We start from the raw sequence: 12,293 nt of genomic DNA, 5'->3' as shown, positions 1-12,293 counted from the left end.
GCCACCTACTATTTTGATTATCTCAGCAGTAAATGGCTCTTCTCCTCACTTGTATGGCTATTTTGTTTTAATTTTTTTAATTTTTTTTTTTTTTTGAGATAGAGACACAGAGCATGAGTGAGGGAGGGGCAGAGAGAGAGAGAGGGAGACACAGAATCTGAAGCAGGCTTCAGGCTCTGAGCTGTCAGCACAGAGCCCAATGTGGGGCTCAAACCCACGAACTGTGAGATCATGACCTGAGCTGAAGGCAGCCACTTAACCAACTGAGCCACCCAGGCACCCCTAATGGCTATTTAACAGAATCTTGTCTGTGTCACCTAGAAGTCTGAAAAAGAAGAGTGGAAACACATTAGCTAAGTAGGCTGTGTGTTCAGAAACCCATGGAATTTGCATTTCAAAATCTAACTATTATCTCTGAACCTGCTAATTTTGAGTCTTAGGCAACTTCCATTACTTCTAAGTAACCCACACAGGAGAGAAGGAGGTAGATCTCTGGCTTTATCTGCCCCCACCACCTCCATCACAACTCCAACACCAGGGTCCCAGTGCCATCTCTCAGCATTGGGCTTCTTTTAGATTTGAGTACTTATTATGTCCTAAGAACTTTAGACACTCTATTTGGGAAATTCACTTACATTATCTCGTGTTACCTTCATTCAGAATCAAGCAGGTGAGGTACTGTTATTATCCCCCATTCTACGGATACAGAAATGAAGTTCATAGAGTATAAATAAACTACAATAGGTGGTGTGCAAGTGAGCAGCTGTTCGAGCTCAGATTCGAGGTCATATCTCTCCAACTTTAAAGATTGTGCTCAATAAACTCAAGAGGTACCCTCAAAGTGCTTTATAGTCTCCCTGGGAGGTGCCCAGGCAGCGAACCTGAATTTGAATCCCAGATCATACTCACTTGCTGTGTGACTTGAGCAAGTTATTTCACTTCTCTGAATTAGCCATTTTCTCATCTGAAAAAATAGAGGTAATAATAGCACATCCCTCATAGTATTGCTAAGTATTGCTAAGAGGATTAAATCAGATTACTCGTACAAACAGTGTTTTGCGCTTAATATGTGTTATGATAATTGACTGCTGTGATCTATCTTCAATAATGAGAATGCAGGAAATATTATAAGTGTTGTGCTAATGGCATCTCACCCAAATTGGGTAAGGAGAGTCCCGTATCAAGACAAGTGCCCCGTTGGCCATATACCTCTGCTGGCTCCCTGGGCCAGCAGGGGATCATGGGAAGGAAGGTTAGCACAGCTTGGTCAGCATTTCTATGGACAAATGTGGCCATCCACTTAGCTCTGAACTCAAGCTGCCATTCCAAGTTGCCCTTGTCTGGGCTTTCCAGCAAATGGGTCAAGTAGGGTACTAAAGTGGTAGGAGTCAAGGGACTGTGTGCTTCCCTCTGGGTCTAAGACTCAGTGACTGAGGGCCCAGAGCACCCTGAGTTACAGGCCTAGTCTTTCTAGCAAAGGAAAGATGCTTTTCAGAATCTAATTACTAAGCCGAGGATTAACCATAGAACTGAATACCACAAGGGGTTAGGGATCCCACGCTTTCTGTCTTCTTCACGTTGAAGTCAATTTTTATGTAGCATGCTCTAAAGCAACCTGGACGCAACAGTCTTTACAAGAATAACTTGTCTTCCGTGTCCTGTCCAAAGTCAACAGAAACAGTGAGGTCATTAAAAACTGAAGGAACTTCGTCACTGAGAATAGCTTGTGAATTTTCGTGCTGAAGTTCTTTCTAAATTCAGTCTATCATCCCCAAATGAAATTCTCATCAACAATTCATCAGTGAAAAGCTCATGAAGACCAACGAGTCCTTCCTGTGAAGAGTTTTAAGTATAAGTAGGAGTTTTATGTATAAACTTTTCAAAGTTTTAGGGGTTGAAGTAAAAGTAAACAGCTTTATAAGACATGCGTAAGATAGCAAGAGAGGCTCATGTGAAAAGCTGTATCTGCCAGCTCCATAGATCCTCACGTGGTAAAAGTGGCACCTTCGTCACTACACCCATATCATTTACCGTGACATGAGTCCCTAACACAAGTCTGTTGGCCACAAGTCAGTTGCCCAGTGCCATGTTCCGTTTTTGCCTTTTCCTCTATGCCTGTCCCCCCTCCCTGCGCCCACTGCCACTAGAGCGCCTCAGAGAAGGTTCGCCATCATACAGTCAGAAGGGATGTGGTCTTGGGATGCTCCTAAAGCTCCAGCCTTGAATGGCCAAAAGGGTGCTAGTTCCTTTCAGAGATGGTGAGAATGTTCTCCTCCCCAGCTTTCATTTTCCACCAGGATCTCAAATCAGCTTGTTTGGGGTCTAGTCTGCCTAAATCTATTATTCCCACTTAATGGCCCTCATCTCTGGTCTCCTGCCCTTAGTAGACTTCTTAATTCAGTCCAGCAGCCCAGACAGGGAGCTGTTTTCCTTCATTTACTCCTTTTTCCCAGCCTCCCCCAACCACTAATTCTTTTCTCCATACTGTTCTAAGAATAAAAAAAGCCCTTTGCTTATCAATGACTGGAAATAGAAAACAGAGAGGGAGAGAGAGGAAGAGGCAGCGAGACAGAGAGAGAGAGTACGTGTGTGGGTGTATGCGCCTACCCACGCAGTATTCTCACTGGGCTTTCATAAGCTCAAACGAGTCGCAGGGCATTATCAGGGAACATTTCACGGGTGAGGAAGATCTTGTTTGCCTTAGAAAATGAGAAGCATCGGATATGTGCGCAGGTGGAAAGTACAAAGAAAGGGTACTCACGGCCCAAGGACCTTTGAAGTGTTATGTGAGTGGGGCCCGCTGAGTGGAGCAGTGGAAACAGTTAGCGCTGGGCAGGAGTCGCGGGAGAGGGAAGTCATGAAATGTAAGCGTGGACATCTGGGGCCAAGCTGAGCTGTGGGAAAACAAGCAGATGACAGTAGATTTGCTATGGTCAACATGGAGTGAGCTCTGGGAGGTATCGGAGCAGAGATTGTGGCAGGATGTATTTGTGACTTTCAAGGGAGCTCCGTGCGCAAAGTGGGCTGAATGAGGGCAGAGAATACAAGTGTGTGTAGTCATAGTGGAAAGAGCCCGACGAAGACAGGCGTTGGGAAGGCACACGTGCCTGGAGGTAGACAAGTCAGACAGGAGGAGCGACAGTTGTTCTGGAGGAGATCAGGGATCTCTTGTCCTGTGATGTTGCCACTTGACTGGAGTTTCCATTGATTGTGAGCTACTTTTCAAAATGAGTTCGGACAGGTTTTGTGCCCTTTACTACACCTACACTTTGTCCTGTAAGTCTGTATTCTCATTTCCTTAAGAAGTCTCTCCACGGTCTGCCACCAGAACCCCCAACTTGTCTTATCTGTTTTCTGTTGCAATCTTTGCTTCGAACCTTGGTTTTGACACCTTGCGTGGCCCCCTTGGACTTGAAACCCTACTTTCTCTTGCTTCCTGGCCCACCATCTTTGGGGCTAATGATGAGAGAGATCTTTCATGCTTCCCCAGAGCATCACTATCCCCAGTCCTGCCTCCTAGGCCTCCTTCCTTGAATTTCTTCTCCCCTAGAAGATGGGAGATGAGAAATTCTGTAATTGGAAACTCCAAGATTTGTGCATGACGGAGCATAAAGCCGCTCTCCACAGTAGAAGACAATACCCTGTGGTACGATTAACATGATTCCTTAAACGCAGTCTCTTTTTCTAGCAGAACTGGTGAGTGTTCTCCACCTTTGTCACCAAAAGCACATTTATGGGTCCTAGGTGGTGGTAATGTCATCTCTGCTCCTAGTATAGAACCCTAGGAATTTCAGGGACTCATGCTGAACTATCTGGAAGATTACAGTGTCACACCTTTCAACTTGGAACCGTAACACTGTGGGCCTGGATGACAACTGAAAACTGGTGTGGGATACAAAGGCAGGTCTGATCCCTAACTGACATGGAGAATGGATATAATAACCATAAGACAGTGGTTCCAGGCAGCACAGCTTTTCTCTGAGCCCGACACAAGGGCACTAGTTGGAAAACGAGCAAGGAGCCCAGCATATTTTAGGTCTGAATCAAGGAACACCCACTTATTTGGGGGACGGGAGCCTTTCAATATTGTGTAGGTAGCTCAGCTTTGAAACTGCCATCTCTGGCCGTATCTACACTATCCAAAGCCTTCTGGTGCAGAAGCAGACTTCCTGGAGTGTGTTCCAGTAATTCTTCCCTGATCCCAGCAGGAAACAGCCACAGAAGAGCCTTTTTCTTTGAAATGTGGCTGTCCTGCTGGGGTTGAGAATGGCCCCGGGAGAAGCAGCGACTTCAGTGACTTTAGCTGGTGGAACAGCCTGTAATTTGACAAGTGTAGGGAGGGCTTAGGTAAAGGTGGCTATTGGGGCTGCCGTAACAAAACACCACACATTGGGTGGCTAAAGCAACAGCAATTTGTTTTTTCACAGTTCTGGAGGCTGGAAGTTCAAGATCAGGGTGCTGGTGGGTTCTGAGGGCTCTCTCCTTGGCTTGCAGATGGCTTGCTGCCTCTCCACATGGGGGACTCTGGGTGTCCAACAATTCTACTCTAAAGACACCAGTCAGACTGGATTGAGCCCATCCTAAAGGTCTTATTTTAACGGAATCAGGCCCATTTAGAGGCCCTTGCTCCAAATACAGTCTGGTTCTGAGGTATTGGAGTTAGGGCTTCAACATGTGAATTTAAGGGAATGATTGACCCCATAACAAGTAGTTTGAGAGAATCTTTACTTGAACACCAGTAATCATGAGAGCTAACATTTATTGGGGGTCACTATATGCCAGATACTGTTCTCTTTTTTTAAATGTGTATTTATTTTCTGAGAGACAGAGACAGAGTATGAGCTGGGGAAGGACAGAGAGAGGGAGACACAGAATCAGAAGCAGGCTCCAGGCTCCCAGCTGTCAGCACAGAGCCCAACGCGGGGCTCGAACTCATGAACTGTGAGATCATGACCTGAGCCAAAGTCAGACACTTAACCGACTGAGCCTCCCAGGCGCCCTGCCAGAAGCTGTTCTAGATATTTGTCATATATTATTCCATCTCCTCTTCATAATTATAGATTGTGTAATTGTAGATTATACAGATTGTAAATTAATCCTGCCCTCTAGATTGTGTCCTTCTTTTCTGCAAAGCGGTCCCCTTACTTTGGTGTGATTATGCGATACAGTGATTTTCACACCCCGGTCCGTGATGTGATGTGAATTGGAATAGTGGGAGAATCCTATGGTGGTGCTTTGGCTGGTAGGCGACCTCTGCAAAGTGCAAGGCTTTCTTTCGCAATTCAGGCATCCACAAGCCAGACTTCCTCCGGGCGATGGGACGGTATGAGCGGGAAGACTGAGGGTCTTGCAGAAGGCCTCTCCTCGACTGCCCCCATCCACAGAGCTGAAATTCTGCCCTCGTTCCTGGGCAAACTGAATCATCAGATTAAGACAGGAAGCTATCCTCTCTAGGAGTCAGGCAAGAAAGCATGACAGAGCGCTGTCCCCAAGAGGCAGGCAGCCTCCCAGTTGAATCATGGATATCTGTAAGATACACCAGCACACCCTGGGGAACCCCTGCGGAAACTGCTGCTTGTTTCTTACAAGCCAGACACCTGTATGTACCACGATTTTTCTCACTTAACCCACCTATCAGCTCTGAAAAAGCTATTCTTATTCCTGTTTACAGATAAGGAAACTGAAATTAGATGCAGCCACAGCCCTGGGCCCCACCCTTCCCCTGTGTGACCTTGGGCTGGATAGTTAACCTCTCTGGGTGGGTCTCAGTGGCCTCACCTATAAAGTAAATGCTCACTTTCATATCCCCCTCCAGCCTGACAGCTCCACACAGCTGGTCAGAGGCCTCTCTGCTTATGGCCGACAGAGCTCGGCATTCAAGTGCCACGGGAACGTTGCACGTGCACGCTGTGTGACCACCCCTCTTGGCCTCTGGCTCCCCGCCCTCCTTTCTGCAGACACAACAGTGGACGTGCTCCTATGGCTCCTCCTTCCCCACTCCACTGCCCAAACTCCCTCCTCACCTGGGATAACCTTCAGAGAACCCGTGGAGTTTGCGTAGGAATAAACAGCCCCCCAGAGTGTGAGTCAATCAGGGACCTGGGCAACCGCCTGGGGCAGCCCTGGGCCACCCTGCCAGCTCAGAGGGAGAGGAGGTGAAGAGTAACCCTGGATGAACTGACACTGGGCTTTCCGTCTCCTTCTCTGACCCTCCAGGAGGCTCTGTCGGTGGTGAGCGACGACCAGTCCCTCTTCGACTCTGCCTACGGAGCGGCGGCCCATCTCCCCAAGGCCGACATGACCGCCTCAGGGAGTCCTGACTATGGCCAGCCCCACAAAATCAACCCCCTCCCGCCGCAGCAGGAATGGATTAATCAGCCGGTGAGGGTCAATGTCAAGCGGGAGTATGACCACATGAATGGATCCAGGTAAGCCCACCAGGCCTGTGCAGCTCCAGGGGTAGGTGCGGCCAGCTGCCAGTTGAGGGGCTGGTGGAGGCTTGAGGCATGCTTGCTCCCCAGGTGTCTGAGTCAAGTGGATCTGACCGAAGTGGCTGCTGGTGCTGGGCCAGGGAGCCTGAGTCAGCCCCTAGAAAGCTGAGACAAGAGAAGGCTATAAAACTGAGGGCTGGGAGTAGAGTAGGGCCAGGAAGCCCTACTGGCTTCTAAGCCCACCTGGCTCTCTAAGTCTTAGTACATCCCTCAACAGCCAGGTCAGAGTCGGACTCAACGGCCCTCTGCCAATACTTGTGGAACACCTATTGTGTGTCAGGCCCAGGTAGAGCCCCTCTTGGGGAAGCCCTAGTGAGAACCTACCCTCCCTGACCTGTTGAAGAAACTTGACCCCTCTGGGTGGGTCTTACTAGAGCAAAGGTGACCAAACCACCCTTACGGGAAAAGTCCAGAAGTGACGACAGAGGTGAGCCCATCTATGGTCTCACTGAGCAAGGGAGGACACATCACACTTGGAAAGTGTAGCTGAACTTGGTGGTGCCCAGGGCAGTAAGACTGTTCTTGTGGAAATGCAGGGAAGAGAGCCCAAGGAGAGAAGAATCAGAGGGTCAAGGAAGGGCATGCCGGGAGGACAGGTAGCCCAGACTTCATTCCCAGCTCTGCCCTTGAACAAGCTATCTAGCTGTCTGATCACCAGCTGTCTTTTTCCCAGAACAGGACTAGAGGATCTGCTTCTTCATAGGCTTGTCCCGATGGTTAAGTCTGATGCTGTGGAGGAAGGACCCAAGACAGTGCTTGGGACTCAGAAAGTGCTCCACAGTGATAGCGATCCTCATGAGCAAAAAAGAGAGAAAATATTAGTCTCATTCATGAACTATCGGGCAAGTCAATGGGCCTATAGCACAAGGGGATAAAAATGAAAATTAATGAAGGGCCCTGAATGGCAGGCTAAGAAAATATGGAATTTATTCTGTATGCAGACACTGACTTTAAGCGTAGACTTGACATTTGCTGTCTTCAGAGCTTCATTTACAGAACTGAGGGTCTTTGTATACAGTGGTGGGGAAGGGAGCCTCAGAAAGATAAGAAGGTAGTGAAATAGCTCAGGTAAGAGATTACAAAGTTCTGAATTTGAGCGACTTTAATAATTAGAGACATAAAAAGAAGTACATGCATGAAGGACACGTCAAAGGGATAATTAGCAGGGTTCAGATGGACAAACATTGAAGTCTCTGGGGGTTGGAGGGTATATGAGAGGAAAGAACAAAAAACGACTGGAGCTTGGATGATTGTAGGAAGGATGGTGATGTTATCCAGGGGACATAGGAAAGGAAATGCTTTGGGAAGAGATGTCAGTGTTCCCTCTGAGATTCCTGGGAGCAATCAGTAGAACATCCAGCTAAAAAATGTCTACTAGGCCTTGGAAACTAAAGCTCAGATAATATTTGGGGGCTGGAATGTAGGTTTGGGCATCATCTCTAGAGAGTTTTCACTAGAAGCGGATGAGGTCGGTAAGGAAACAAGTCTACAGAAGGAGAGAGAAGGGGGCGAGTGTGCAGCTGGGAAGGAGACCTCCCCCAGACAATCCCTGGTCTCCGACTCGCCTGTGGGAACCCCCAGCCCTTCCACATTCCAATCCCAGTAACCAGAACCAGTCACCGGAATCACAGCCGCCTTCCCAGAGTCTAGCCTTCTAGGAAGGCCCGGAGGTTCTGAGCCAGGAGTCCCTCACATGAGCATCTCTCCACACAGATAATAAGGATAGTGAGCCCCTCATAGTGGACGGAGGGTATCGTTTGTTAAATATTTTTCCATATTATCTTATGGTTTGCTTCCCACCATGATCCCGTGAGGTAGATGTCGCCATTACATTTTGACATTTGAAGGCAAATTGGGCTTTTGGGGGCAGGGAGTGGTAGACGCCTTGTCTGAGGACTTAGAGGAGGCAAATCTGGCACCAGAGCTGGGCTTTTCTGATTCCTGGCCTGTGGGCCACCTCTCTGCTCCCTCCCTCCCTGTACATTGTGCCTTTGGGCTCCTGGTCCAATTTCTGCCGGCACTCAGCCTGGCAGCAAGGAAGGCGATTCAGCAATACTTCCCAAACTGGCCCAACCACAGGACCTTCCTGATGCTTATTGAAAATCCAGATTCCACCCTTGGAGAGTCTTTGGTCTGTTGTAGCCTGAATCCCAACCACTGCTCACCTCTGTTGCCCCGCCCCAACCCAGACAGGCAGCACCTGTCCTTCTAGGCTGCCTCAGTTGCCCCCTGTTGTCCTCGCTTCTGCTTGCTTTCCTAAAGTCTGTTCTTCAGACTAACCCTTTCAGAATATTTATTTTTTTAATGTTTATTCATTTTTGAGACGGTGGTGGGGGGGTGGTAGACAGAGGATCTGAAGCAGGCTCTCTGCTGTCGAACCCACGAACATGAGATCATGACCTGGGTAGATGTCGGTCACTTAACCAACTGAGCCATCCAGACACCCCATCCTTTCAGAATACTTAACTCTCGTGCTCAAAATCCTTTACTGCCTTGTGACAAAACCCAAAGTCTTCTACCTGGCCCCCATTTCTATGAAACTCATTTTCTCCTTCCTGTCTCCCTCCTTCCTTCCGCACCAGCCACACAAGACTCTGGACCCCAAGCACTCTCTTGCCCCAGAGTCTCATGCCTGTATTCCTTCTTTCTGGAGCATTCCTACTCCATCAAGTCATAGGACTCTCTCTCCCACTTGTTTCAGGTCTCTGTGCCTGAATGTCACCTTTCAGCAGACCTCCCTCACCGCCTGCTCTAAGACAGCACCTGTCACTCTTTGCCTTCTTAGGTCTTCTTAGCTCTTCCTGACTCGTATCACATCCCTCACTAAAATGCAGGCAGGGCCTCGTTTTGTTTACTGAGCAATGCCTGTCACCTGATCCGTGCTCCAGAAAGAGTTGTTAAATGAATGAGTGAATGAATGCGTGGCTGACGAGACTCAATGGTGAAGATACTTCTTCAAAGCCATATGGGTCATGGTGTACAAGCCAGGACAGAAACCAAGGTCTGCCCACTTTGCCTCGGCTAGAGCCTGCATCTGTGCTCAGGGGGAGGCCACACTGTCGAGCTGACCTCTCACTCCCCCGCAGGGCATTCCAACCTATTAATCTGGGGCAAGGAAATCGAGTTTCAGGACCCACTTGTCAGCCATCCCTGGCTGCAGTCACACCAGAAGCCAGCTGGAGGAGAGCTGTGTGAACACCTCTAAAGAACAGACGTGGTATTTACGTGGCTCTGGTCGCACAAAGCAGCCCCTGCTTTTGATTTGCCTGTCCTGACCCCGACCGTCCTCAGGTGATAGAGTAGGTTCAGAAAGATGGATGGAGTCTCACTCACCCTGGGGGAACAAAGAAGATACCGTGGGCTCTCAGAGCCACGCAGGCTAGGGACGGCCATTGCCAGCACCTCGTAAATATTCTCCAGGAGCCCACATGTAAGCTGGCCTGGTGGGCAGCAGGGAGCAGGGGTTTTCAGAAAAACGTCTTTGCTGAGGATAGATTCTACTATTTGATCATGCAAAGAAGAAATGACACGATGAGATAGATGCCAGGCGATTTAAATCTCTCATCCTCAACCCTGTGTGTTGACCCCATTTGGGGTCTCTTGGCTCATGGACCAGATTTGTGGTGTCCAAGGCAGTAGCCACTAGCCGCACGCTGCTTCTGAGCCCTTGAAGTGTGGCTAATCCAAAACTGACATGTGCTCGAGATCTAAAATGCACACCAGATTTCACAGACTTAGTGGGGGCGGGGGGGGGGATAAAGTAAAATAGCTCATTAATTATTTTTTATACTGATGATGTTGAAATGATAATCTTTTGGTTGTAGTGAGTTCATATACTAATATATTTTCATATATTTTTAAATTCATTACACCTGTTTTTTTTTATTTTAAAAATGCAACTACTGGAAAATGGAAATTTATGTGTGTGGCTCACACTCTACTTCAACTGGACAGCGCTGAGTTAGAATGCTTTGGACCATCCCACGATTCCCTCCATAGTCTCTGATAACTTGGGTTTTCCAAGTTACTTCATGCTTATTGGAATACCCATAGGTATTTGTGTCTTTGGAGGAGGTGTTCTCTGTACCTAAAGCTATAATGCCCTTCTTGCTTTTCATCCCAGCATTAAGTCATTTGGCTCGGAATCAAGTGGAGAGATTGAGGTCTGGGTTGCTCAGAGAAAGCCTAGCTTGCCCGTGTTGTGGGAGGTTGGCTCTCTTTCTCCACATCTTCCTGTTGTGGCTGAATCTGCTAGAGTGAGTTGTTCTTGAAACAGCATGGCCCATATAGGTTCTGTGTAGGCTTCAGCAACTTGACCCCAAGCTGTGGTCTGCAAATAACTGTCAGCCGCATCCTGCTTCACCCAGAGGGATTGGGGAAAACAGCCCGTGAAGGAGAGAATAGTATTTTATGGAGGAGAAATGCAAGGACCTGCTTGGCTCATGTGCCTGGAACACAGAATCTGAGTCGGTGTTAGTCTACCCTGACATCCCCTATGGGACTGGCCAGGAGGATCTGGATGCTCTTAGGAGACACGTAGAGACTTCACATTCCACCTACAGGAAGATCGGCCTCACACACCCTGTTAACTTCTGCCTCTGTGACTGCAAAACACCTTCCTAAGGTGCTTCCTGAAGTTCTGAACCCTGCAGTATGGAAATGTCACACATAACCTGGGTGGGAAGCTGTCCTCGGGGTTCCGGAGAAGCTGTGAGCACCTATCCTGTATGGAGATGAAACTAGCTATGGGGTTAGGGTGATGGCTATATTATGGATGACTTTTTTTTTCTCTTCTTGAAGTTTGCTCTTAACCCACTGCGTATTTCTTTTTAAAAACAAGTCATAGGCACATGCCTGTGCACGGATCCTACAGAAATCCCAAAGACAACGCAGATTTGCTTAATTGTTGCACAGCATTAACATCACATGGGAGACACACGTGATAGGTCCTAACGCAACTGTGTGGTTTGGGTGGCCTTTGAGACTTCGCAGGAACTGTGTGAATACAGAGGATCCACGGACAGCCAGCCTGGGCCACAGACTTGTGGATCCACGAGGTGCACTCTGAGTTGCTCTGGGTTGAATGGGAAGTAGAGAAGATGTCTGTGTTTTGTTTTGTTTTGCTGTATATAGATATATTTTTTAAAATTATTTATTTATTTCAAAAAGTTTGAATCCAAGTTAGTTAACATCTGGTGTAATAATGGTTTCAGGAAAAGAATTTAGTGATTCCTCACTCACATATAACACCCAGTGCTCATCCCAACAAGTGTCCTTCTCAGTGCCCCTTGCCCTTTCAGTCCTTTCCCTCACCCAACACCCCTCCAGCAACCCTCAGTTTGTTCCGTGTATTTAAGAGTCTCTTACGGTTTGTCTCCCTCTCTGTTTTTATATTATTTTTGCTTCCCTTCCCATATGTTCCTCTGTTTTGTATCTTAAATTCCACATGAGTAAAGCCATGTGATATTTGTCTTTCTCTGACTGACTTATTTCACTTAGCATAATACACTCTAGCTCCATCCACACTGTTGCAAATGGCAAGATTTCATTCGTTTTGATCACCGAGTAGTATTCCGCTGTAGATAGATAGATAGATAGATAGATAGATAGATACCACATCTTCTTTGTCCATTTATCAGTGTATGGACATTTGGGCTCTTTCCACACTTTGGCTATTGTTGATAGTGCTGCTATAAACATGGGGGTGCATGTGCCCCTTTGAAATAGCGCACCTGTATCCCTTGGATAAATAGCTAGCAGTGCAGTTGTTGGGTCGTAGGGTAGCTCTATTTTCAATTTTTT

General features: G+C 47.7%; 1 protein-coding gene across 5 annotated transcripts in view; it reads left to right on the top strand.

Moving 5' to 3' along the window:
* FLI1 (Fli-1 proto-oncogene, ETS transcription factor) overlaps positions 1-12,293 on the top strand; it is a 129,985-nt gene that overhangs the window by 67,679 nt on the left and 50,013 nt on the right. For 4 of the 5 annotated variants that reach the window (XM_019421395.2, XM_053900265.1, XM_019421397.2 and 1 more), the window contains one exon: positions 6,217-6,428. The exons of the other annotated variant lie outside the window; for it this stretch is intronic. In XM_019421395.2, coding sequence (XP_019276940.1) covers positions 6,217-6,428 — 212 coding nt within the window. The remainder of the gene's footprint in view (positions 1-6,216; positions 6,429-12,293) is intronic. 5 annotated transcript variants of the gene reach the window in all.

Source organism: Panthera pardus, unplaced genomic scaffold (assembly GCF_024362965.1).
Source record: "Panthera pardus isolate Hobbes unplaced genomic scaffold, ASM2436296v1 HiC_scaffold_12, whole genome shotgun sequence".
Taxonomy (NCBI): domain Eukaryota; kingdom Metazoa; phylum Chordata; class Mammalia; order Carnivora; family Felidae; genus Panthera; species Panthera pardus.
The sequence above is the reverse complement of the archived record's forward strand: the minus strand, read 5'-3'. Positions and strand labels throughout refer to the sequence as shown.